This window comes from Cynocephalus volans, chromosome 1, assembly GCF_027409185.1.
Source record: "Cynocephalus volans isolate mCynVol1 chromosome 1, mCynVol1.pri, whole genome shotgun sequence".
Lineage (NCBI taxonomy): Eukaryota > Metazoa > Chordata > Mammalia > Dermoptera > Cynocephalidae > Cynocephalus > Cynocephalus volans.
The window spans coordinates 193489518-193517288 of record NC_084460.1 but is presented as its reverse complement, the minus strand read 5'-3'; the positions used below and the strand labels follow the sequence as shown (position 1 = coordinate 193517288).

Sequence of the window (27771 nt, the reverse complement as noted above, 5' to 3'; positions counted from 1 at the left end):
GGTATTTAGTTCTCATTCATATTATAGGTTAGTGCAGGTGTTCAAGTAGGCAGGTACTTTCCTCCATGTGGTAATGCAGGGATCCAGAATTGTTTCATGCTGTGTATCTGCCATCATCCAAGGTCTTGTTTCCAACTGCATGTATCAGTGGAGAAGAAGCACACTGGCCTGGAAATGGCACATTTTCACTCATATTATATTGGAAAGAACTTAGCAACATAACTATAAAATCTAGAAAGCTGAAAAATGCCATTAAGCAATGCACTCACTGTAATCCTTTTACTACAGAAGAAAGAGAGAATGGATATTAATGATATATGCCTCTGTATTTGCATCTTGCAAAACATTTAATAAGACGAATTCCACAGTAGGGACCTTTTCTGCATTTGAATGCTTTCAGGGAGTATGAATAAGAAAAAAAAAAAAAAGCTACTAAGGACTATCTCTTTACTGGGATAAAGTCAACAACAACTAGCAGAATGTGAATTATGGCCAGAATAACATCCACCTTATTTCTTCTATCTCCTGTACAGTAGGATGAGAGACTCTGCAGTGAGGGCCAGGGCTCTGAAAATCTCTCAGTTCCCAAGGAAAGATCTAACTGACTACACCCAAGAATGTGGAAAAGTAGATGTTCTTACTCATAATTGGCTGTTAGGAAGGAAGGAAGGAAGGGAGAGAGGGATGGAGGGAGGGATGGAAAGAGGGAAGAAGGAAGGAACGAAGGGAAGAAAGAAAAGACCACAACAATACATCGAAACTTCAGAAGGAGAGAACAAACCTAAGGATACTAGAGATGGGGGGAGGTGGGAGGAGGTTTGGGAAGTGACAGGTCAGACAAAGGGCATAAAGAAATATCATGATTTGTAAGAATGAATATGTTAATAGTAAACTCTAAAAAATGATTTTCAATGACATAGGCTGTATGGAAAAAATTTATTGGTTAACTGGTCTAAATTAAAAATTCAATTAATTCCCCAACTTGATGCCCTGAGACGGTGGTTACTGAAGGCCTTGCTTTCATGCCATCCCTACCACGGTATAAGATGGTCTGTGATAGCTCCCACTCAGGTCTCAGAAGTTTTGTGAACTCCAGGGTCAGCGGAAGTGAGTATTCTTTATTCCTGTGTGAAATGAAAACAGAAAATTTAGGCCAAAAAACTTCCAACTAAGCGAAAGCCAATATTGATGTTCTGTAAAGGTCAAGTGTGACAAATAATAAATTCCAGGCCCAAAAGCCTTTTTTTTTTTACATCTTAGAATGCTCCTGTGTGTCAAGAACACTCAGCCATATGTGGCTGCAAGAATGTGTCAGCCTGTCTCATGTCTCTGAGATTGTGCACGTGCTTTTCCTCTGTCCTGGTTGATTTCTAACCAACTTTCCCTTTTTCTTCCTGAGATGTGGCTACACTTGCCTGTGATTTCAGCTGTACCATCACTATTTTCAGTAGGCCTTTCTGGTCACCTCCTGAGGCATTCTGTCCTTTGTGCTCTTATCATCACCTGTGTTGACTTCTTGTGAGGTTTCTTCCACATCACATTACAATTTTTTGTTCACCTCTCTCTCTGTTTAGCACCCAGCATGCTCCTAGTGCTCAGTGAACATTTGTTGAGTGAATGAATGATATACGTCAAGGGCATAGTCAGCGTTTTTTCATCTTTGTATCCATAGAAAAATATCTGACCCATGGTAGGTTGTTAGCACCTATTTGGAGAGAGAGAAGGAGCAAGGAAAAGAGGGGAGGAAATGAAAGAAGAGATAAAAGAAGGAAGGAAAGGAAGAAAGATAGAGATCAGTAGGGGAGAGTAGAAACAAGACTAGTTCATGTATATCTACAACCAAAGGCTAAAGTTGTAAGAAAGGGATAAACAAAATAAATCCACTAGCAATTCATGAGATGAAAGTCATGATGATGAGTGTGGAGCCAAGGCTAAGGCTGATGTTCTGTCAACATCTCCAATTGTAGCACTCAATCCTGTTCGTGACTCCAAATGTAAAGCTAGGCAACCATGCCAGTTGTTGGGCTCTTTTACCTGCTGGTAATCCTGCACCAACTGGGCCGATTGTTGCACTAGGGCTGGGTCTGGAGCTCCCAGAGCCCTCAAGCCCATTTACAGACTGGGTCACAAATGCTTCATATGCCAGGCTGGGTCACCAGACCCCACACACGCCAGGCTGGGTCCCCAGACCCCTTCACGCAGGTCTATGAGCTAGGAAACTGGCCAAAAGATCCTTGGAAGCTGCAGATTGGAAAGCTGGCTGCACGGGGCAAACACCCGAGGCAGATGCCCACCCGTCTGCATCACTAAAACTTCTCTCTCTCTCTCTCTCTCTCTCTCTCTGAAGAACACAAGAATAGCAACAAAACTAAAAAGATACCTTGGCGCACATGTGCACTAACTCCACACACACGCACAATTTGCTTACAAGGGATGTGCTAAAATCATACCCAACTGGACCTGAGAAGTGGGCCCTGACCAAACTATTCTATTTTCCCAACAATGAGAAAAGAAAGAAAGAAGCTTTGAGTATATAGCATTTGAAATGAGTCTTGAACAATGAGAGGGAATTTGATGGAGGTGGAGGATGGAAATTGGGTCAACAAAGTACCAGGAGGTTAAGTACAGAGACAAGGAAAGGCAGGGAATATTTGGGAGAAAGGCATCTTAGTTGAAGACTGTTTCATTTCTCTTTGACAGCTGAAAGTTGTAGCTATGGGAGACATTACTACAACTCTTTCTCCCTGGTCCTGTTCCAGGAACTGGCGGTTGGTCCCCAGCAGATTCCAATGCTCAACAGTGGCTCCAGATGGACCTGGGAAACAGGGTGGAGATTACAGCAGTGGCCACGCAGGGAAGATACGGAAGCTCTGACTGGGTTACAAGTTATAGCCTGATGTTCAGTGACACAGGACGCAACTGGAAACAGTACAAGCAAGAAGACAGCATCTGGGTAGGACATCTTTTCTCTTCTGATGAATAAAACTGAGATGTGCTAATGGTAACCAGTGAACGTTTCTGTCATTTTCCTAAATCCAGATTGTTGCTAGCTTCATAACTGTTGACAGCCCATTCAGAAATAATTAGACTATGTATAAGTCCTATCTCCAGCATGGCTTCAGTTCCTAGGGAAATCAGGATGTCTGTTGTAAAGAGTTTAGTGTTTTCACCCTTTCCTGGCAACTAGAGTAATTCTCTGACTGAACCTCAGTTCCCTCATCTATAAATAACAGAGAATTCCACCACCAAAATATGATTGTTAATGAGATTGCCTTGATATATTATCTATTTATTAATTTGTTTGTTTATTATGTGTCAATACTTCACATACCTTGTTCTAACCCAATAACTGAGTTACATACGTAACTTGATCAGAGTTGCCCAATTTGTGAATTTTAGCATAGGAATCTGCAGTCAGGTCTGACTTCAAAGCCACTGTGCTGAACTACCTAAGATTTGAAAACAATTGAAAGGGATAAAAATGCAAAACGAATATAAGATTTAGAATTATTCTGTCATTATAAACAATCTTCCAAGATTTGAAAACAATTAAAAAGTTTAAAAATACAAAATAAATGCAAAATTTAGAATTATTCTGTGTTTATAAATACAGATTGGGCGTGAAGGACAATATACAATCTTCAGCTTGGGAGTGAAGGACAGTTTGCTCCCAGTTATGAACTAGAACTTTCCTTCCCCATCTTCCACCCCACACTCTTGACCTCACTGTGTAGGTAAAAATTGTCAGCAGGTTATTACGTGAGGAAAGAAAGGAGGAGAGGCAGATAGCAAAAGTCACCTGGAGGTAGCTTCAGAAACTCATGCAACAAATAAAATAATGTGTTAGTTTATGTTACTTTTAGTTTAGGGGGAAAAAAATCACTATTTTTTTTTTTCTAAACGTGCACAAAAGGTGAAGATTTGGCAATTGATAGCATACTCTTTTCTTCTCAGAATCTCCCTAGTTGTCTCCCCTCTTTAATTAATGACAATTAAAGTTGTAAATTGCTGTTGTTTGCACATGCATATATTTGTGTTGGCCTCACTGCCTTAAAAATCTATTTTAGATTTACTGTTATTAATTAACCGCCTACCCCTCACCTGTGTTTCTAACTGAAAATAGTAGTAAACAGAAGGTTAAGATTAGTCATGACAGACAGACTTTTGAGAATATTATTGTCATCTTTTCTCTGGGTCACTTGCAATATTAGGTTGTACTATTCAGAGGGCATGCATTTTCTTCATTTTAAAAATTGTCTTTTGTGGACTGTTCTACTCTTTTCTCAATTTTGAAGCCCCTGTACATTTTTTCAGGTTTTGCTCTGGTTTGGTTTTTAGTCTGAAATGAGAAATAAGCACACCTTCCATTCTGAGGAACAATTTTAAGGTTTTATGTTGACTTTAGAGGGACAAATAGATGTGGGATTATTTGTTTTCTTTGGCATTTTCAATCAGAATTGGCTGTTTTTCAGATTGAGTTGCAGTTTTGAATTACTTTGTCTAATTTTTTTTTTTTTTTAAGCCCAAGTTTCATTTTCTTCAGGACCAAATGGTCTGCTTTTAGTGTATTCTCTGGATCCAGATGTATTTCAAGAGGTGACAATTTCTCTGGGCTGTGAACAGTTGGCACAAGGCCTCCTACTTCTTTGCCCTTGTTGGTTTATCTGTGTTTCCAAACAATGCCAAGCTCTTTAAAGGCAGGAGCCTCTCTCATATGTCCATGAAGCCCCTGTACCTAATAATATTGGACACATGCAGGGACTAATTTTTGGATGGTTATTGAAAGAACTGCAGAATTACTAGGACTGCCAGAATTGGGGGGTGGGAGGAGGAGACTACCCTCATTCCCTACCTCACACCCTTGACATTGCTAGGCAGATTAAAGATGCTGGGCTGGCAAAGAAGGAAAGGCAAGGGACCACTGTGTGCATCCAGGCAGTAAATTCCAGCTGCAGCTTCCACAAAGATGCTTACAATACCTCAGGACACTTGGGAGAGAGGCAATTTTAGGATCAGCCTCTCAGAAATCATTTGATCCAGGAACATTACAAGTTTCAGTTTAAAGAGTAAAAAGCAGTCACCTTTGGCAGGGACACTATGATAAGTCATGCACAATAATTAGGCTCAGATCTATAAAAATGGCTGTCCACTTGTATTAATATTGTGGAAACTAACGTCTACTGAACTCCTATCACATACCACATCTGTAAGCAAATGCAATTATATATATGTTTGTATGTGTTACTCTATAAAGTCTGGTGATTCAATGTTAACATCTTTGTAAACAAGAGGCTTGAGACTCACAGAGACAGACCCAAGCTCATACAACCAGAAACTGGTGAAAATTGATTGACTTTTCATGCCTTAATTTGGCAGGACTACTCTGTAAGAATAATATTGAACTCTATTATTTAATTAATGTTTCTAAATATAAAAGTAAGAAAGAACCAATAATATCTAACTGTATTTATATATGTAAATAGTGCTCAAACTTTCTGAAACTAAGACTTAGGGCATTTTACAGACACTTCACAGAAATATGTAAAATCTGCCTTGTGGCTAATATTTATTAGAACTTCTATCAGCTTATGGTCTTAGATAAAATAGATTACCTTGAGAGGTTTTCTTTTTACTTTTTATTTTTAATTTCAAATTAGAAGTAAGACTATGTATTCACCAGTGATGAGCCCTATAAACAAGATTAGAGTAATAGCCAAACAAAAGGTTTTTGTAAACCTTCTAAATTGTTCTGTTTAACTTTTTTTAAAAAGTCAGTACCTAAAAACATCAATATCAAATATTGATTTAAGGTTGGTAGAGAATCTCATGAAGGTGGATTCTCACATGGTCTTTTGCAGGTCCTCAATTTTCAGAAGATATGGAGTTTGTAATGCTTTCTTAAATTGCTTTACCAAACAATACAAACATACCACATGCCGTGGATGTGACATCAATTTACCTGCACTCAAGAAATTTATTTTATTTCTCAAAGTTCACTTTAGAACAAGAATTCTGCACACCTTTCCAGTGTGCAGGAGCAAATCTTCATGACCTAAAAATCCAATTTGGAGAGTCCCTGATCTGGCACTGAATAGAATGTTCATGAATGAGGTCAACAGGCAGCTGCTTAGCGATGCATCATGATTTATGAACAAGCCAGAGTCTCCTGCTTCACTAAATAATCGGGCATGAAGGTGTCTCAGGGACAAACTTAGCAACACTTTTTAGAATTTTAGCAGATCCAAAATCTGTTCCTGATTATTGTGTAGACTTGCAAAAACAGTACAAATATTAAGACCTAGCTCTGAGCAGCAATAATAGCCAATGCTTGGTAGAGTGAATGAACTTATTTGGAACAATGGAACCTCTTAATGAAATCCACCCAGAACCTATTACCGGTCATTTTGGAAGATATGCCAGAAGAGACACTTACTGTCCCTGTTATATCCATGAATAACCTTTCAATCCTGAGTTCTCTATATGTGAGTGAGTATACAAATCCTTCAAGAATGTATCTACATATCCTACATACAAAGTGCAGGTGTCTGAAAATGTGTTCCCTTCTATGTGCATTGCCACTTTCCTTTATTTTCTGATATTTATTACTCTTAAATGTCAGCCACATGTGTTCGCGTTTTCATACATGTCTTATTTTTAAGTCATCCACATTTCTTATGATTTTATGTAAGTGAGCCGGGATCCTTTTCATCTTCTCATACCAGACTGAAGTTACTCCATCTTTTCAATATGCTATGAAATTTCAGGGACAATTTTAGTTGTCTTTCTTTTGAGCTTTTTTTCTCTTCCCTTCACCTTTCTGGACAAATTAACTATGCTGAGTATATTAAATCTGGACACAAAATCTTTATATAAGGATCCAAAAATATTATGTGTCTTATTTCCAAAATGTTCCCTAATGGTGCTTATCATTTTGTAGCTATTTTGGCTCAACAACATATTGTACTGATGTTTCTGTTCAGTGAACTCGTGGGTACTTAATAAGTTTTTATTATGACTGGGCAAGAAACAGCTACACGGATTTTCATCCCATAGAGTAGGCTCTACTATTGGGTGTTAAAAGTGTGCTTTATTTATCTCAAAGTTAATTTCCACTGTCAGAGCCCCCAAAACACCATCACACTTCACCATGTTTCTTGGACTTGAAAGGTGATATATATCACAGTTCTCTTTCCTTTTATATACAGGAACTTAACCACAAGAAACCCACAGTGTACAGACACCAAGGAAGGGTCTTCCCTAAGTCCCCTAAGTTATTTTACATTTGATGTACAGATCCCTCTGTCAATCACATTTGGTTTTCAGGTCTTTACTGAAGCATATTGAATAAAATATGTGACTTTCCTCTGCACTTTTACACATTTATGAAAAAACACGTACAAACTCCTTCTGTAATGCAACTCCAACTCATTCCTACTTAGAGACTTTACTGCCACCTAAAAAATTTGATAATTTTTGCATTTTATTTGCGAAAATAACACAAAACAAGAACCAAAAGCAATCTGTGAGAATCCTGGATTATTTAATTTATTTTTCTCCCAAGCATTTGTCTTCTCTAAATACAATCCCTATATTATCAATGATAAGGTTAGGTCCATCTTTGTAGGATTACTTATTTTACTCATCTTTTGCAAATATAATCTAATGGGCCCCTCTTGGGTGCTGGTTCTAGATAAACAATTGCTGCTGGTGAATGCCTCCATATGAAGACATTAGCTGGTTCTGCTTTACCTACATGCTGACTCACATCTTCCAAGTCTCCATTTAATTAGTCCTTTACAATCAGCCTCTACTTGACCATATATTCCAAGATGGTACAGTTTCAATCATTCCTTATGTGATCACATGAGCAGATTTGTGAGAGGCTAAGGCCATAGTAATATGAGCCATTAGAAAAGGAAAAGAAGTTTAGAGAGGTGGGTTGTGCCTAAACCAAGAAACTATGCAAAGCTAGCGTCTATTAAAAAAAAGTGATAGCAGTTCAGAGTACAATATCCAAAAGATTGTAATGAATTTTTTTCATTGCTGCTTGTATCAATATCCCAGGATACCCAATGCAATGCAGCAGCTCCTCTTCATTTGGCATGCAATATGAGTAGGCACTCTGCTAAAGTTATGAAAGACAGTACTTAATTTTACCTTCTAACTTATCCTAATGAGTTATTTCCATTTTAAACAAGAAGAAATTGAGATTTAAAAAGTCGGGGAAACTGGCCTGCATCACATAAGTAGTAAAGCGATGGGGCCCACTTACAAACCCAGCTCTACCTGTCCATAAAGCCAATGCACCTAAATCATTACATAAGAATAGTGCTGATGAGATGAGAATTGAGAACCAATGTGCAGATAAAGGGCTAGTACAACTTGGGCTGGCATTCAGAACACATCTTTCTCAGGTGGGGAGGTAACCTGCTAAGCCAAACCAAATGGAAATTAACATCCCATTTGGACTAAACCAGCATGGTGAACCTCATGGGAAGACTTGGTGAGCATGGAGCTTCCTAGAAGGTATTCCTAACACATTTGATCCTAGTCAATTAGTTTAAGACTTTTCCTGCTAGTGGTTTTGCATTTAGAGGTGTGGACCTAAAGATGTCTACCTTCTCTACTGCAGAATGGTCTTTTGACTCTTTTAAGAACAGCTACACTTCTTTCCTTCCTTGACTTCTTTCCTTCACTTCCACAGTGTCCATACTGCCAGTAGACTGCTTCACTTTAGTCCATTGTCCCTGCATACTCAGCTGCTCTTCACCTGGCTGATTTTAAGCCCCCTCACTAGTCTATCACTCCCCTCTGAATATTCTTTATTTTACTAATGTTCAGTTTATAATTTTTTAGTTCATGATTTTTTCTCTTTCAAAAATCATGTTTCATCTCCCCATGACACATACGCCATCTAGTCTTATATAATCATTTGGCCTTTTCAATATGATGGTCTATGATTTCCTGTAGCTCTCCCGGGTCTGTCTTAGCATGAAGGACTTGCACCTGTTACCCAGCATTTTTCTCACACAGAGGTCAATTGAAACAAGGAATTATACATTTTGGTCATCAGTTCCCCAATTTCATCCTTGAGTGACCTCCAAATTCTCTGGAAGATGCTCTCCCATCTTCATGATTTAAACAGATTTATTCTGCCAATTTGGCCTAGAATATCCTGAGTATTGATCACTGTTTGATATAGTATTTTAAGCCAACCAATTTTAGAGAACAATTTGTGCATGAAAATCTCATTACCATCAACATATATCTTTTAAGCTCTCATTATACACCAAGCACTGTGCTAGATGCTAAGCATACAGAGGGGCTTAAGATGTGATCTCTCCCTTCTCTGGGTGTGCAGAACCTTTAAGGAGACAAATAAATAGCACTGCACACAGCCTATGTGTGTGTGAACAGCACACAGGGCAGTTCACATGCACAAAGCTGTCAGAGAGGGCGTGTCTGGCAGTATGTGAGTGGGAGGGACTTAGATGAGTCAAACCGGAGGGGATCATGTTTAAGTTAATTTGGCTTCTTAGCAAATACAAAAATGCTGCATGACTACAAAAAACTCAGTAAATGTGAGAAGGTAAGAAGAGAAGGGAGGAACATTCACAGCAGGAGAAATTGTATGAAGCAAAATTTTAAAAGAATATGTATAAGTTGTATTTGGGGCAAAAATAATTAATAAATTTAGATAAAAAATATCCCTGGTCAGTGATACAAGATAAATCTGAAGAGAGAGATTAGGTAGAAATTGTAGACTACTAGCACTCCATATCTTCTTTAGCTATAGACCAAAGCAAGTATGCCATTAAATGTTAGACATTTTAACAAATAATGTTTGTTAACACTTTTTCGTTTTAACACTGTTTTGATTAAATAATAAGTACCACATATATGCTATCAAATATATTTGCTAGGATTTTGTTAATAGTTCTCTCTACTGTGCTGTCACACACATATACTTACAAACTTTTAATATAGATATTAATATAGTTGGCTATTAGTTAAAATTCAGTTAGGAACTTAGCATGCCCAGAATCTTGCTGCTGATTGAATGGAGACCACCAATGCAAAAGCAATTTATCACCATGTAACAGACCAACAGAAACAAGGGGCAGAGGGAAATGTGGAGGCTCAGATGAGGGTCAGATTCCGGTTGACAACCGATTGCTCATATGACCTTGAAAATGTCACTTAACCTCTCCGTAGTAGATTTTTCTCCCCACCCCTGGCCCATTGCACCCATTCCTCCACCCTTCCTTGCTCATATTCCTTAGTTTATGGGCCGCCTTGCGTGTGGAAATACAGTGGGAAATACAAGGAGATAAACCTGGGGTTTTGCTATGGATCCAGCTGAGAACAGACTAGTAAAGGCTCTCAAAGTTCAGTATTCTCCTTGAGTCATCCCGGTGGTTCTGTCCTAAGCTCTTTCGCTGACCTTAGATGCTCTCATTGTTGGATGAAGCTCTGCAGCAAAGTGGGGAGGAAACAACTGGCCAATCAGCATTGTGAAAGCAACAGCTGGTCTTTCCCCCTTCATCAGCAGGCTTCTCCCAGCCCTTTGGCTCCTCATTTTAGCCCTTGGAAGTTCCTCACTGATACCCATCTGTTTTCCATCCTTAACGCTAGAATTTGCTGAGATGTTACAGAGAACCTCCCAACATGGGGTCTTGCCTCTTTAAGGAGTAAATGCTCTTGCTCATTTACACATGTGGCATTTAAACACATCACAGAGACAGGGAGTCAATATGTAGTCTTCGGCGTTAATATTCATATGGACACTTTGCAGGGGAGAGCAGATGTTTGCAGTCCCCTACAAACTGGTTGTATCTGTAGTGGGATAGGATCCAACAGTTGATATCAAAGTAAAGAGGATGATCTGCTTACAATTAATTCTCCTAAATCCACTGCTATTAAATTAATCTTATTGTTAAGGTACTTAGTGATTCACAAGAAACTCAACTTCTAATTGTTTTTTCAATATGTATAAACTTGTTAGGTTTTGGGGACACCTACCTTAGATTAGGAAAAATCAGAGTTAATATCTCAGCTTTAGCATGTAGCAAAGCATCAGGCTTTTAAAATATAAATATAAGGAATTATGTTAGCTAGGTATAATGACTAAGAGGAAGAGATCTTTGTAATTACTCTTTATTCATTTATTTTTTAACTACCATGTGCACATTTTTTGTTTGTTTATATTTCTTTCTTGTTGCTGTTATTTTCTTACATAGATTGTCTCAGCTTTGAAGTCTGACAGAGATTCTGTGACTACGACAGATGACTAAAACCCTAGGAGGCTTAGTTTTCTCCTTTGTAAAGTGGGTATAATGAGGGTACTTACCTCATGAGATCTGTGAAGTAGAGACGCTCAAAAATGAGCATGCATCAAAATGTCCCACAGGGACATTTTGTCCACACAGCTTGCTGGGCCCCACCTGCAGAATGTTTGACCCAGTAGGTCTGGGGTGAAGTTCAAAATTTGCATTTATAACAAAATTCCAGGTGATGCTCTTGCTGTTGATTAGGGACCTCACTCTGAGAACCATTGTGCAAACTTTAAATGCATTAATGTAAATTAATGTAAATTTAAGGAACTTTACACAGTTTTTAAAACATAAGGGGCATGGTAACTATTAAAGGCAGGTACATGTTATATACATGGTGAAGATACCCAGAGGACACTGGCTTTCAGAGTTTCCTTTTCTTATATTTTCTTTGTTTTAATTGAAACATAATTGATTGTACATTTCTGTGGGGTACAGAGTTGCATCTCAATACCTGTGTGCAATATGTAATGCTCAAATCAGGATAATTAGTTTATTCAATAGTATACAATGAGCTTTGTATACAAAAGGGAAAGCAAGTTTAATAAGTCAGCCTCTTTCTTTTTTAAAATAAACTAAATGTCTAGTGTAAAATGTAAGTTCTCTTTGTGATTATAGGCAAAGATAGTTACCTAAGCAGCCTCATTAAAGATAATAAGCCCAGAGTCTTGGTGGCAGACAGAAGAACTAGAAGGGGAGTTATTAATGCCCTCCCCCCAAAAGGACTCTGAGCCATTGTTTGATGCCTCGGGTATCTACTTGGTTTTAACCACATGGGAAGATTCCAGGCCTGGCAGGACCTTACGGAGGCAGAGGCTCTCAAGAATTAAAAACAAATATAAAGTTCAAAGGAAAGCAGGCTTCATTGAGTTTATTATTACAATAACAATTGACATTAAGAAGAAAAGCATAATATAGTAACCACAAGTTTCTATTACTGTTAAGTACAGTATAGCTTCCAGTTTTGCTGGCCTTAATGTTAATTGCAAACAAAGATAACTAATGTATAGTCAATGATCATGTGATGCTAATGAAAGTAGAGACCTCTGGCAAAATAGGACTGTGAACAGTAGTTGATCTTGTGTTTTATGTGTCTGACCAATTGCAATTGTGTATGTGGGAGAGTATGTTTCCCTGTGCCTTGTAACCAAAGGGCAGCACTGTTGTCCTGGCAGCTTTCTGAATTAGAGAGAGGAGTTGAATGATTCCACTAAATTTCTCTGTAAACTGGACTTGCCTTGAAAATAGTTATTTAATTTAGTGACTCAAGAATTTTTCAGAAATTAATTCACAAATCTATAGAAAAAGGGAAGTTATTTTTTTCCCCAAGTTATTGGAATTACAGAGAGGGAGACATAAAAATTGGGCTGGAGTTATTTTGACTTGAGCATCATAGGTGTTTTTGTGTGTACCAAGGGAGATGTACTTGCAAAAATTTGTCCTGAAGAATCATGGACCTGTAGCATCCTGTCTTATCTGATTGTAATTTAGGGTATCAAGCAGCTGTTAGGCACATTCTGCATGTAATGAATTAAGGAGGCGTCAAGATTGGAATGTGAAAATTTCTCATCATAGATAAGATAAATGCCTGAGCAGGTACACAGTGAAAGAATATGCACAAATGGGTGTATGGGTGAGAGTGTGCAGTTTTTGACCTGTCAGTCAAATGAGTGCTACAAACTTTTCCCCAGAAGCTATTTATTTTGCTTTTGCAATGATTCGGCCACATTTTTTTCTTATATGTCCCCATTTATTACACACTGCAACAATTGAGGGCCAGAGTTTTGTTAATAGGCTATGAAACAGAATAGAGAAAACTCATGAGATAAAGACCAAGCAGGTACATGAACATGTCAGCACTGTGTGTAAGCAACCCAGCTGACTGTGTGCAGTGCCTTCTGATCCACATCCACGTTCCTCTGAAGGGTGGACACTTTCTGCCGTGTGTTTCCATACCTGGGTTTCCCCAGGCCTTCCCCATCTAGCACATATTCCTGTGAGGTGTTATGTTGAGTTTCAGACATTGTCTATGTGAGTGCTGTAAGTAAACGAGGATTTAAGAATGTATGTGTGTGTGTATGGGGTAAAGACTGAGCCACAGCTTGGGAAAGACATCTGAAGCCACTGTAATAAATAGGTAATTTAAGGAAAGATCCTGTGCTTGCCAGACAAGATCTGCTCGGAGGCCAGTCATGTGACCCCCCTGCTATCAAGCTGGCTGCCCCTACACCACTCATACCTAGAAATATGAGAGCTGCGTTACTGGCGTAGGTGTGCATATGCAAGTGCACTTACAGTGACTTGTAGGTGACGACCAGCTGCTCTGCCAGCTTCTTTCTGAGACTCTCTGGGGAGAGGCAACTCTTCAGGAAGCCCTCGGATCCTGTTTCTCCTTCTTTGGCAGAGATTCTAATCTTTTGCTAATGATTTGATTATTATACACCCCTCCCCCATTCCACATAATGTGTTGGAGTTCTTTTTTTGAGATGGATTTGTCATTTAAGGAATGACATTAAATGACAACTCAATAAATGGCTTTGTCAATTTTGTGTAACGGAAGGCCGAATTATTATCTAAGAAAATGCAAATCTTTCTTTTTTTAACATTGTAGAGAGATTTTTAAAATAACTGCATAGTTACAAAAAAATTTGAGGCGTTTAAGTTTGCAAAATCAATAAGAATATCTTGCAAACTTTTTTTTTTTTTTTCCTGGAAACGTAAAACCTTACAAATGGGCTATTTAAATGTAAAGATGCGAATTAAAACTCTGATGTTTTTAGAAAGTGATCCTAGTATTTAAGCTAGAGTGGATATGTTTTCTTGATGTACACATATATATGAGTATATACATATACAAGTATATACACATATATGTTTATACATATTAGTATTTAAAGATTTATAGGTATATAGGTATTATCAGTTTAAATTATACATATCTATATTTGTAGATTTAAGTCAATTTAAATAAATATGTGGTGCATATATATGTGTGTGCATATACATATATATCTTTAAATCTCAACACGTTTCATCTTGATTTATCTTTTACCATAAAGTCCGTTCTTTCAATTTATTTATTTATTTATTTATTTATTTTTAACCACTTTCATAGCTGTTAGAAGATTTAGAAGATTGTTGCTCTATTTATTTATTAAAATTTTGATGATGGAATTATATGTCACAATAATAGTAACATAAAAATTCTTCCAAATATTGTAAGGTTTTGTTACTAATTCCCAATGTCTTACTGGAGTGTAGAAAACAAAGAGAGACAACACAGTACTTATATCTGCCTTACCCCTGCTCCTATGAACATTGACTGCATTTGGAGACCAGTAATACTGTCACAGACAATATAAGAATATAACAACCAAGCTGGGCTCTAACATTTTGCAATAGAAGTGACATCAACCTTGTCATTAAGGGACAAGAAAAGGTCATGAATTAATTCCTGTCCTCATGAAATGTATGTTAATAGGGATATGTGGAATTTGGTCTACGTATATATCAGAGGCACTGTCTGATGGGTTTGCAGATGAGGTTTTGTTTCATTTTTCTGCTTGTTTAGTATTTTCTTTTCTTTTCTTTTTCTTTTTTTTTTTTTTGGCCTGAGTCTATCTTTCAAGTACTTTAGAAACAATGGTACTAGCACACATATCGAGTGCCTACCATGAGCCACATTTGTGCTGCATGCTCTTACAAACTCAGCCCTACAAAGGAGAGGTTATCCTTACTGAAAGATGAGGCAATAGAGTTCCTGGAGTTAATTACAAGCCCAGCTTCATGATAAGTACAAGGCTGAGATTTGGAAAGGGAACATCTGAACCAAAAGCCCTTGTCCTTCCTGCTGTAAAAGACTCGTTCACAATAAATAAATCCACTACCTACTTGCAAATACAGATATGCCAGATGCTTTACTTTAAAAAGTAACAACCACAATTCTTTGAGACAATCATGAAATTTTGCTCTTTCTCAACAGTATGACCCCTGATAAAAGGACATATGAAGAATTTGTTGAGTGTATTGTTTTGTTATTCAATGACTTGTGTGGTTTCCTTATTTAAACAAACAACAAAGAAGAAGCCAAAGAAGATAATGCATTTTAGAAAGAGGTGGACACTACTTGTCAGAGTACTTGGTAGTGGACACTGAATTAATTGTTTTCCAGTTAGAACTACTTTTGTTTATGCAATAATAGATACAGTGTTGTCAGTAACCTGTAAATGAACTCTATGGATTTAGATAAGAAGATGATGGGAGAAGGAAGATTTTTTATTCAACATGGCTCAGGATTATAATGTTGCATTTTTCTCATTTAATTTAAGTATACTTAATAAAACTCTCCTTTATGAACGGATTCAGAGCATGAACTTTGGATTTAGGTAAATCTGAGTTTGAATCCCTGCTACTTATTAATCATGTCACCCTGAGCAGCTTTTTGGATCACTAAGCCTTAGAGTTCACATAAGTAAAATGTTTACAAAACCTTCATCAGTGATATAAGAATTCACTGAGGTGATCTATGTATCCCGATGTCCCGAACATATAAGAAGGGCTCATATTAGAGATAGTTGAAACCTTATTTGAATGCTGAATATGACGTCATTAGAATCCCAAAGGCACCTTTCTTCCCTTAAAGTACCTTCAAAATATCCCTGCTCTTGCTCCCTGGTGTATTTTCCTAGGCTAGTGCCTTTGCAAATTTAAATGGCCATGGAATGCGAGTGCCTGCTGGTAGGAGAAAGGGGTAAAGCCTCTGTGGCACCTGAACAGTTAAGTGTTTTCCCCTTTGGAGTGATGTGGCTCAAGAGGAGCTCAGTGTGTTCCTGGGATGGGTGAAGCATCTGCCATTTTTGTAGGTGGACATGGGTTACTAAGTAAAGTGACAGAAAATGTAAGTGGGTCTGGAAACCTAGAGGGTAAGGAGTTTAACTGTGAACAGATTTTAAGCCATTGGCATTTTGTTTAAGTCGGTTCCCAGGAGAATCATTTGAGCATAGCTGGAAAATAAAAGCTGGGGACTTGGTGGAGGATGGGATGCCATGTCAGGCATCTTGCTGAAGGCCCAGAATCTCAGGAGTCATCCATCAACATCTCTTCTTGCAGCACTAGGTGATAGCAGTGCTATTGTACGTTCATTTCAGAATGGGCTGGGTAGTCAGTCAAAAAGAGTTAGTCAAAATACTTATTTCCAAAGGGTAAGCTTTTTTTTTTTTTTGTAATTACTTTTTCACTGTAAACATAGATTCCTTAACTTCTTTCTTCTAAATAAAGATATTTTGTAGCAGAGATTCCTGTACAAGCAAATATGTTGTTGCCCAAAGGCTCAAGTAGTAGTAGATTTGGGATGCAGGAGATATATCCCAAAGAAAGGAAGAAGATAGCCAGGAGAGGCCAGGGGATAAGAGATTCTGGACCTAGAAGGGAATGGGAGTAAGGGCTCAAGAAAGATTTGGGAAGTCTTTAAGACACCACATTCAGAATCATCCCAATCTGGTGAGACTTAAAGAACATTTGCAGAGAGGCACCAAGTGCAATTAATGTAGGATTTTCAGTAAGGAATCTATGTTCTGATCCTGATCCTGTCCCTTGCTGTTATGTGTATTTTCAAAACCACTTAATCTCTCTGAGCCTCTAAGGCTGTATCTATTTCAAATGTGTGTAACCAATCCAGGCACATAACAGATAATAAATGTTGGCTTGGAATTAAATGCTACGACATTTTTAATATATACTAGCCAAGTAGGTATTGTGACAAGTCACAAAATTGTGTTGGAAAAAATACATATAACATCCCTAACTGCCCAGGAAATAACAGAAGTGCAATTAGTTTGGCCAAAGCCTAGGACTTCTGTTGAAGACGTAAGAGATAAGCCTGGATAGATATATTGGCTCAGGAAAATATCTTTCTTACACCTGTTGTTCCAGGAAAATTATTAATTGAGCCACTTCTCACTATCAAAAAATGTCTTGGTTTAAATAATAAATTATATGGTCAATGTCTTTCTAGGGGCCACCAATTCAGATTGAGCTAATTATAATTAACTCCCAAAAAAAGAAAACTAAGAAAATGCAGTATTCTTTGAGCATGTGTAACTAGAGGATGGGTAATAATATTAGTTGATGTTAGATAATGTTTACCCCAAAGTTAATTTAGGAGATAGCCAACCTTTTTTTAAACTTAAAGTTTAAGTGTGATGAAAGGGCTATCAATGGATAAAACTTTGGTTGTGAGCCTCCAGTGGTTTTATAAGCTCACGATCTTTAGAAAATTACACAACATCAGAGTGAGCACTAATGCATTTATGGGTAGAAGCCCTAACTTCTAAGGAGTTCCTACAAGAGACTTGTGAAGATCAACACAAAGGATAAGGGGGCTTATCTGCCTCAATTATTTTTTTTAAAAGACAAAATTAGATTATTTTGGAGAAAAATACCCAGTAGTATGTAGATCAGCAAATAAGAGAAGAATGTGCTTGGTTTTAAAACTCCAGAAAAACAAAGTCACTCTTTTGTTCAATGGAAGTGTATATAGAGGCTGTAAGATTAAACTCTCTTCTTTTGGTCACATTTTAACCTGTACATAGATAGTCTTCTTGTAGTGGGTTGAAAGCATCCCCACAAAACTCATGTGTACCTGGAACTTCAGAATATGACCTCATTTGTAAATAGGGTTTTCGCTGATGTAAATAGTGAATGTCTTAAGATTAAATTATCCTGGAATTAAGCTCTAAGTTCGATGACTCTTGTCCTTATCAAAAGAGAAGACACAGAGACACACAGGAAAGGATGTATAAAGAAGAAGGCAGAGACTTGAGTGACTCATCTTTAACACAAAGAATCTAAACATCTGCCAGGAGCTGCCAGAAGCTAGGAAGAGGAAAGGAAGTGTTCTTCACTAGAGCTTTCAGAGAGCATGTGGTCCTGCCAGCACTTTGATTTTGGACTCTGGCCTCCAGAACTGTGGCAGAGTAACTTTCTTTTGTTTTACACCACCCAGTTTGTGTCATTTATTATGACAACCCCAGGAAACTAATGCACTTTGTATGTTATTTAGTGTGTGGCATCTGCTATGACTCTGCAGGTAACTATGAGCTCCTCTACTGGTGTGTGGACAGCCACCATGTGCTGCAACTAGCAGCCCAAGTGCAAAAGCTTCTCGTCTTCCTCCAGCGCAGGTAGCACAAGGCCACCACTGGGCGGTACATCAATAACTGGCTATGCATATTCACATATTCACGCTTCTTTTTCTTTAAGCCTTTGCTCAGGTCACACCCTCACCTGGAATTCTCTTCGATTCTCCCATGACCCCTCAGCACACACGTCTCCACCTCTGGAAATTCTATTTTATCTTTTAAGATCCAATTCAAAAGGGCTGGCTGGTTAGCTCAGTTGGTTAGAGCACGGTGTTGGTAACACCAAGGTCAGGGCTTCAGATCCCCATACCAGCCAGCCACCAAAAATAAACAAATAAATAAATGATCCAGATTAAATCTAACCCTGGACCCACAACAACACTTCTAATTCAATTACTAGTTAATTAAAATAATTATTTTACCTCCTAATTAACTAAAAATAGAAGTGATCTTTTGCATATTTGTGCTCCCTTTCCACTTGGTTGGGTCATCTCTTAGGGCTTGAAGCAATTCTTCTCTATATTTAGTTATAATCCTTCCAAATGTTTCCTCATGTGAGCTAGTCTTGTCCATGCAACTGAATAGGGTGATTTTGGAAAACAGTGGCCAGTCTCATTTTTTATCTATATCTGTATTTCGCCTATACAGTGTAAATATCCAATAGGTATTTGTTGACTGTTTGCCCTGGCTGTCTCATTCCACTGTGATAAAACTGAAATGTTCTCTAAAATTACTTCTCCATCATTACAAATTTGACTTGAAACCATGCAATTAATGCATTTGCTGGGGATTATCTTTTGCCCGTAATTCATTAAAGCTGTCCTCATATAGCACAGATATTCACAGAAACAGCTAAATGTTAGCCCCCAAGTGAGAAAGTCATCCATGCAAATGGCCTAGCATGATGAGAATTCCCACAGCAATGCAGATCTTATTACGACTCTGCTGGGTGGCTACAGATCTAGGGTATGTGCGATGAATGAGCTAACTTGGAGAAGGCAGCCCAGAGTTGTCAGGGAAAAGAAGAGGGTGCAATTCCTCACTAATTTGTTCCCAGCAAACAATTTCCAAAGATTAGCTACATAATAGTGCCCCTAGAATATGCTCTTTGTACATGACCAAAGACCATCTGACAAGCATTTCAAAACAGTAATTGCTGGATTGGTGACACTGCTGAGGAAAGAGGGCTCATTATACTTCATTTGGAAGACTGTGAATATGTTGCATAGATGGGTTACAAGGTTGCATTTGGGCAAAAGGGCTGGACAAATATAAGATGACATTATTGTGCACCATCAGATATCTTAGACATACAGTACGTTCTCTTACCTCTCATTATTTGAAGAATTGGAAAAGATGCTGCATGTTTAAAAGTTCAAGTTCAAATTGGAGCCAGCTGTATATTTGTTACAGGAAAAATCTGATCCTGTGGTTGATATGCAATACTCCAGGAGGGCCCCCACTTAAAAGAAATCCACGAGACAAAAAGCACTATTTCAGTAAGGAAGATTTTGTAATGGTTGCCTTCTAAGACTCACGTACCTTCCTACAAGAATGCAAATATGCATCAGTGGTCATTTCACATTAAACAATCTTGAATAATTTTAAATGCATATGTCAATATCCAGTAATACTCAGAATAACTTACTATGCTTCATAATAAAAACCATTTTGATGAAACAGACAAATTCTTAGCTTTACAAGGAAATGTTAATCCGTTCCTGGAGAGACAAAGAGCTATATACTGAAATTAAATCACTACCCAATGCAAAACACATGGAATCCCTTGCCTGCAGGTCTAACTCCAGGTGAATATAACACATATCATACATGTAAGCACACACATATTACACACTCACACAAATGAAGTGCCATTTTCATATCTTAAATAACTTTGACAAATGTATGTACTGAAGAATTATGCCCTTTCAATATGTCATTTTAAAAGTATCTTAAGAGACATAGTTGTATAATTTTATTTATTTATTTTTCTGTGGGAATACATCCCAAATTGTACAATAAAATTAGAAAGGGCAAGTGATTCCATCACAAATTTCTTTAAGGCAATTTTAAAAATGAAATAGTCATTCTCAAAAGTGATGTACGTCAATGCTAATATCCATGAGGGCCATATTTATCTGATTATTTGGTTAATCTAATAACTGAAGAGGTAGTGAGTTGCCTGTGTTGGGACTCACTTAAATATGGAAGTCTTTAAAATGTCGATATCCTCCCTGCAGAAAACTCTTCAATGAAGTCCTCTCTACCCAAGCTCGCAACTATCTACCCTCCCAGAAGAATTAATCACCTTTGTATTTTCCCACTACCGTTCCATGAAGGGGACGTATCATACTGTATTGTAGTGATCTTTTTATTTGTCTCTGTCTCAAAAAAAGAGTGAGGTTTGAGAGGAGACAGGAACTATAACTTATGTAAAATATCAATAATGATTGATGATAACCATGATAAGGAACAGCAGCAGCAGCAGCAGCAGCAGCAGCAGCAGCAGCAGCAGCAGCAGCAATAGCATTTCCCCATCTCCCTACTCCTGACGCATGTACAAATCTGCCTCATTATGTCCTGAGCTCCCAGAGTCCAGGGTGGTGGCAGAGGGAGCCCCTGTCCCCAGGAGACATCCCACCTGCTGCTGCCTGCTGCAGTGTGTGCCTTGTAACGAGACCACTCTGTACTTGGGAGCTACAGGCAAAATGCTATTTCTGTAGTGACATTTTCTTCCTTGTTGGCTGTTAAAAACAGAGGCTGTTCTGGTACCAGTCCTCATGCTCTTAAATAAGAGAAAATTTTCTGTATATGTACTTGGAGGGGTGCAGGTCCAACCTAAGCAGGATTTTGAAACTGAAAGGGTCAGGGAAGTATGGGCAGATTGGACAAGTACAACTCTTAGTTTCATTATGGTTGTTGTAGCTGCTTATTAATAATTTATAAGCTACCCCATTCTAGGCAAGAGTAAGATACCTGTTTAAAGAGGTGTATAACAGAAAAGTATGGCATAAATCAATGAGAGAATAGTAGAAAAGAAGAAATAATTGTAGACAAAATAAAGCTGGTGTGAGGCTAATGCAACAAATCAGATTGAATACATAGTAGGTTTTCTTATAAGTGTTGTCTTTGCTAGTACTGCTATTGAATATAAAATACCATCACTGTGCAAATTTGGTCCCGTTTTACTTCTAAACTGTAGTCAGATTATCAAACTGGCTAGATACTTTGCAGGTCATTGAAAAGAGACTTATTTTTGTGTGTGTGTATGTGTGTGTGGAAAATATCATGAAATTTCCCTAAAGCATTCTGTGAGGCAGTAATGGGGGTTGGGGGAAAAACTGTTTACCAATGAGGGAGTGGACAAAAATACCCATACCAGGAGACCAGGAGGCAGGAGATGGAGGAGGCAGGTGGAGAGCCATGGACCACACAAGATAAAGCCCTCCTTCAAGAGATTCCTCCTGGACAGAAGCCTTTGTTTTTAAAATATACAGGACATGATCCATATGTATTTATCTTATTCACTACTAGTAAATATGTGCTAAAGGGTCCCCATGGTAAAGTTCAAGGACTGCCCCCTTGTCTCCTACCAAATAAATAAGTGTTTTCATGACTAACTTGTCTTGGTGACCCTGGCCAATTTTTTAAAGATCATACATGACTTGGAGGTTCCTTCCTGTTGACTGACACTCTTTTCTATATGAACAGTGTACCCAAAGTCCTACTGAAGGGAATAAGCAATGCCAGAAAGATACTCATGTATCTGTGAAGCCCTGGCTTCTAATCCCAGCTCCTCCATCACCAAGTCCCCTGTGCCCTTAGCCCTGTTATTTACTTCTTCCTGGCTCAATTTCTTTTTCTGTAAAATGCAAACAGCAATGTCTCTCCTGTCAAATTATTGGGGGATGGGATGGAATGAGACCAAGTCTTGTCCAAGGTAGGGGAGTAGGCTATATAAGGTGTCTGTCACACAGCAGGTGATCAACGAGTGGACTGGCCAATGGACCTTACACTTACTCATTCTGCCACATACAGGAAGATAATGTTTTCACCCCCCAGAAACCCAAATAATGGAAATCAACCTGCCCTTGAGTATCTAGTTACTCAAACCACGCATGTTGACAAGAAACTGAGTTGAATAAAAAAGTGAGTTTATTGTAACCATGTAAATTATTCAGCCTATTCTTGTAAGTAACAAGAATGATTGAGCTCTTCCTATAAAACAACTCAGAAGTAATCCTCTGGTCGAGTCTTTGAGTAAAGAAAGTGATGCCTAAATCTTCATATGCAGATATCAGTCACCATGGCCAATATGAAGATTAGGTCCCAAGATACCAGCACAAGGACCGTTGATCCCTCTGAGGCAACAAGAATGTGAACAGCCAGAGGGTCAGTCCACTCAGGGCTCCTTGGGGAATCTCAAATCAAATGTCTCAGAGATGCAGTACCTGCAGCAAGGCCATAAGGCCAGCAGCAAGACTGAATTTAGGTTGTTGGTTGGAGAGCTGAGACTCACGGGGGGTAGGATGGAATGAGACCGAGTCTTGTCCAAGGTAGGGGGCTCCTGGTTCATCACTTCCAACCATCTCCAGCAGTTTTGTGCACTTACTTCAAGGCCAGAGGCAGAGCAGATGATCAGAGAGCCAAAGGCTGCCCTAGTCATTCTTGTTAATTTGTTTACCTCCTTTATTACACTGGATTCCCCCTATAATACGGTGTGTGTCTATTTGTGCTTGTGAGTGTACGTGTAGGCAGATGTGCCTGTGTGTATGTGAGTCTCTGTGTGACTGGATGTGCATTTGGGGAAGCAACAAACCTTCTTCCTGAGGTAGTTTGTGCTGAAGGCTGCGTGTGGTGTCCATAACACAGACCTCATGAGGGATGCCAGAGTCACTGTTCTCACAAGGACTACGATTAATACCGTCCAGCCTCTCTCACAGTTCTCCAGTAGCACGGCCGTTTCTTCCACACCTATGCATGGAAGGGGCCCTGAGTAAGACTTCCACTGCACACTGCTTTGCCATGCTGAGTCCCTTACGTGAGAACTGTGTGCGTCCAGCACAGTTCATCAATGCTCGTTGGCCTTACCCCTTAGTGTCAATTTCACCTTCTGCCTCCATTAAGGTCCGGATGGATGGTGGGGCACCTCTGCACAGGCCGATTATACTAATAATGGCTCACTGGCTACCCTGATGGGGTCATTATCCCCCCTCGTGTTCACGGGGCACTAATCGCCACTTTAACATCATTGCTTCTGTCCTAATCAATCACTATCCTTTTATATCAGCCATTCTTAGAAATTCTAAAAGAGACTTTGTGCCTGTGCTTCCTGTAAACACATTCAGAGATGAAAGAACAAGGGTACGGAGGGCAATGTGCCTCAGAGAGATTATAGCAAGTTGCAGAAGAGACAGAGGGCCCTCTGGCAAGGTTTTGAGAGGCAGCGAATGAAACGAATTTGTTGGTAGAGGATCCTGACGTGAAATTGGAGCTCTTGCATGTGTATGTGTACACTCTGGCTTATCTAGGTGACAGAGGGCTGGCCTGGGAGCTTGGGACCTGTCTTCTGCTCCAGCAGCTCTGGCTGGACTACACAAAATTAATGGGCCTTCAGGTTTCTATTTGCAGCACGAGAATGGAAAAAAGAACAGTCTGTCAGGCAGGTTTTGGGTCAGTGCAAAGTCAAATATCTGAGCGGATGATCCAGTAACCACAGGGAGACAAATTGCAAAGTCCCACATGTGTCCACTGTTGACAGCCTTCTCTCTGCTCCCACCATACAGACTGTGCTTATGAGTTCAGCCTCTGGAGTCCCCAGATCAGGCTTCCCCCCATTAGCTCTGTGACTTGAGCAAGTTACTTTATCTCACCAAAGCATAGATTTCTCATCAATTAAAAGAAGAAAAATTAGACCCCATATGATTGACATATTAAGCCTTATTCCCAGAGTCTTGTACATGATCAGGGCCAGTGACATTACTTTTATCTATAGAATTGTATGCAAATTTGAGGTATCTTTCACTGTGATATCCCAGCATCACCACGCCTACTTACTAGTTAAGGTTAAGTAGGGTTTTCCAGTCTATATGACAAGAAATGACCATTTTTGAGAACTAAATCTGCATGTAATTAAATTAGATGGGTGAAATCAATCACTTAGCATTTCTGGAAACAATATCAATTTCTTTGTAGACTTCAGAAACCGATTTGGCCCGATTTGGCTCTGGGAAAGAGTTAAATTTCACCTTCCAGAAAAAAGATGAGTACCCCTCAGAATGATTTATGAATAGGTCTCTGATGCATAAAATCTCATTTTCTTTAGTGCATTTGTCAAAAGATTTCCTGATGTGTGTCTTGTGTATGACTTGGTTGGTGTAACCTCCTCAGCCTCTCATGCAGGAGGAGTAATTTTACTGCAACCCTTTCTCGACAGGTCCTGGGATGATCATATTTGAGGGATCTGTTGGTGTTCTTCCTTTAACTCCTGCACTATGAACTTTATATCATGTTTTAGTTCCCTGCATATTAATGCTTGGGTTTCATGTGCAGATGGAGTGAAGCCATAAAATTCAGCCCCTTCAGCCAATTAGGATTCTTCTGACAAGCGACACTTTGTCTTTTGTGTGCTAACAGAGGAATGGTGGAAAGACAGCATCTTGTTTGCCTTTCCAAAAATACACCCCCATAGAATAGAAATTACATACGCTTTTGCTGGCTTAAGCATAATATAGATTTATTATACAGAAAGATAGATGAGAGGGTTTTTTTTTTAACATGCTGTGAAGGCTTTAAAATTATTTACTGTCCTCATTATCATTAGGAAGCAGGCGTTATCTGATCTATCTCTCCAGGTTTTTCTTTATGGGGAAGCTCTATTTTAAGATCCATAATTTTTAAACATTGCCTGCTCTTGCATGGAATATGCACACTGCATGGGGAAGAGTGATGGCTGAGGGATGTCCCATTGACGTCCCCAAAGCGTATTTGAAAAGTTGAGAAAATGTTTTCTAACAGGATGTGAAAATTGAGTTCTGAACAAAGTGGATACTACTCAAAAGAATATTTGGAGAAGAATGACTGCCAAATTTATGTAGTATGAACATTTAAAGTAAAAATTCAAATCCTCACCTTTAGGGTTATGGTGATTAATTTCCATTCCAAATGTAACTCTTCTTATAGGCAAGAAATCCAGTAAATATTCCCCTGAGACCAACAACCCCATGAGCTGTTGGCAGAATTAATAAAGCTGTCAGGATTTCTTTGGGATATTGCATGTCTCCCTGTATGTCATTTAATTGTGAAGTGTAGACATGCATATGGCACATCAGGAAGACTAAATATATTAGTCCTTAGGGCTTCAGCTTCTGTTTCTGTACTCATTTATCAATTCTGATTAAATTAGGAGAGAGCATTTTTATCTAAAAATATATAAAATTTATGTAGTTTTCTAGGAGAATGACTTGCATTGTTTACACAGCACAAGTATCTAGGGAGAAATATATATTTTCTAATACACAGCCTTGGATAATATAAATGTTCTATATATAAGATTATGTTCACAGCTTGGGAGAATTTGGGGAAAATGCTCTTGGCAAGAAAACTGTTTTTAAGAAGAAAGAGTAGAAAACCCAGGAGCAGAGGGAAAATATAAGGCAACTTCTAGTTTCTTGCACTTTAAAATGTGCTGCTTCTAAGGCTGACTCACATCCAAGTGGGACCTCTCTCAGGAAGAGTTTGGGTTTGCAGAGAAAGGGAGCATATAGATTGAGTGTGAAAGGTGTGGTTACATCAAGATCAAGCTCAATTCTTCAAAGCAATGCTTCAGAACTAGTGCAACACATTTAGAAGGAGTTAGTCTGCCCTTTACTGTGTGAACTTGGGGCCGGACACCCACACTGGCTGAAGTTCTCTGTTTTTTGGACATATAGATAATCGGCAAAGACAGGAATGAGTCAGTGTTTTGTGACTGTGGATACCATTTTTGCTTTGAAACAGATAGGGAAGAGGACTGTATTTTAAAAAAGAGTAACAAGAAATGTGTGAGTGTTTGTTAAGTGAACATTATTAAAACTCAGATGTTGTGAGTTTTTTGTTTAGTTTTGTGTTTTTCCTTCCATCTGAGCATCAGTCTGGGGTAAGAGGTTTCTAATTTTTAGTTACTGACCAGTTAGTACATGTGCTGTGTTGTTACAGATGTTATAATATTAAATTTAAGCAGAAGATAGGTATTATAGCCATTTTGTAGATGAAAGGATTGTGGACCGTGGTTCACAGAGAAGAAGAAACCTACTTTGTGCCATACAGTGAGACAGTACTCTCCTGACAATGGGGGACCCACATACCATGTGCCTGTGTATGCAGAAATTATACATCGTGCTAAAAAACTGTTAAATGATTTGTTCTCTCCTGCTTTGTTAGCAAATATACCTTCACAACAATGCAGAAGTCTAGGGTCAATTCAGAACATGTGAACTGCCCCTATCCTTCCACCCCCTCACTCCATCCCTTTCATTATGAGGGGCTGAGCTTACGTTTGCAAATGCTGCCCACACTCCCTCCATGCCCAGGCCTTGGTCCTGTGAGTGCCCACACTAGTCCTGTGGTCTGGCCCATCTTCCTGGAAGAAGTGGGTTTAGAGACATTTGGTCAGGGAATTCTGAGGTCTCTCAGACACCCCAAAACATGGTCTAGACTCGGATGAGGGGGTGGGACGGGCTGGGAGTGGGGAGGGTATGCCCCACGGAATACTCACTGCCCGAGAAACAAGAAAAAGTGGGCCAGAGAGAGCACCCTTTAGAGCAAGGAGCCCAGCAAAACTGGTCTGAAACAAACAAACAAACAAATGAACAAATAAACAAACAAATAAATAAAAAGCAAGGAGCCCAGAAGAGGGGCCCCCTCCTACCCTGGTCTAAGGGAGATGCTACAAGCTGAAAGTAGTGATTAAAAGAAATTGAATTCAAACCAAGATCATGGTATTCAAAAGCTAGTATTTTATCTACTGTATCTTATGACTTTCTAGTCTTTTAAATGAAAATAAAAGGAAAAATAAAAATGTGAACCTGGCTACCTACCTGTTGCAGGAATCCTTTCACAGGAACAACATAAAAGACTTCAAGAATCAGGCCTCAGCTCACAACCCACAGGACCCTCTGTGCCCTTGAGAAGCGGTCACAAGTCCCAAATCAAGGCCCCCACTACACTGAGCAAAAATTAATTCTTTTAGATCTTTTTGATTTGGGCCTCAGGAGCACCCCAATACCACTTATCCACTAGTAGTGCCTAAGATAAGATAT

The 27771-nt window shown here is 38.9% G+C and overlaps 1 protein-coding gene across 2 annotated transcripts in view; it reads left to right on the top strand.

The window, feature by feature from the left end:
- Positions 1 to 27771, top strand: part of CNTNAP5 (contactin associated protein family member 5) — a 761255-nt gene that overhangs the window by 186724 nt on the left and 546760 nt on the right. For both annotated transcript variants that reach the window (XM_063097434.1, XM_063097424.1), the window contains exon 3: positions 2760 to 2953. In XM_063097434.1, the coding sequence (XP_062953504.1) occupies positions 2760 to 2953 (194 nt within the window). The remainder of the gene's footprint in view (positions 1 to 2759; positions 2954 to 27771) is intronic.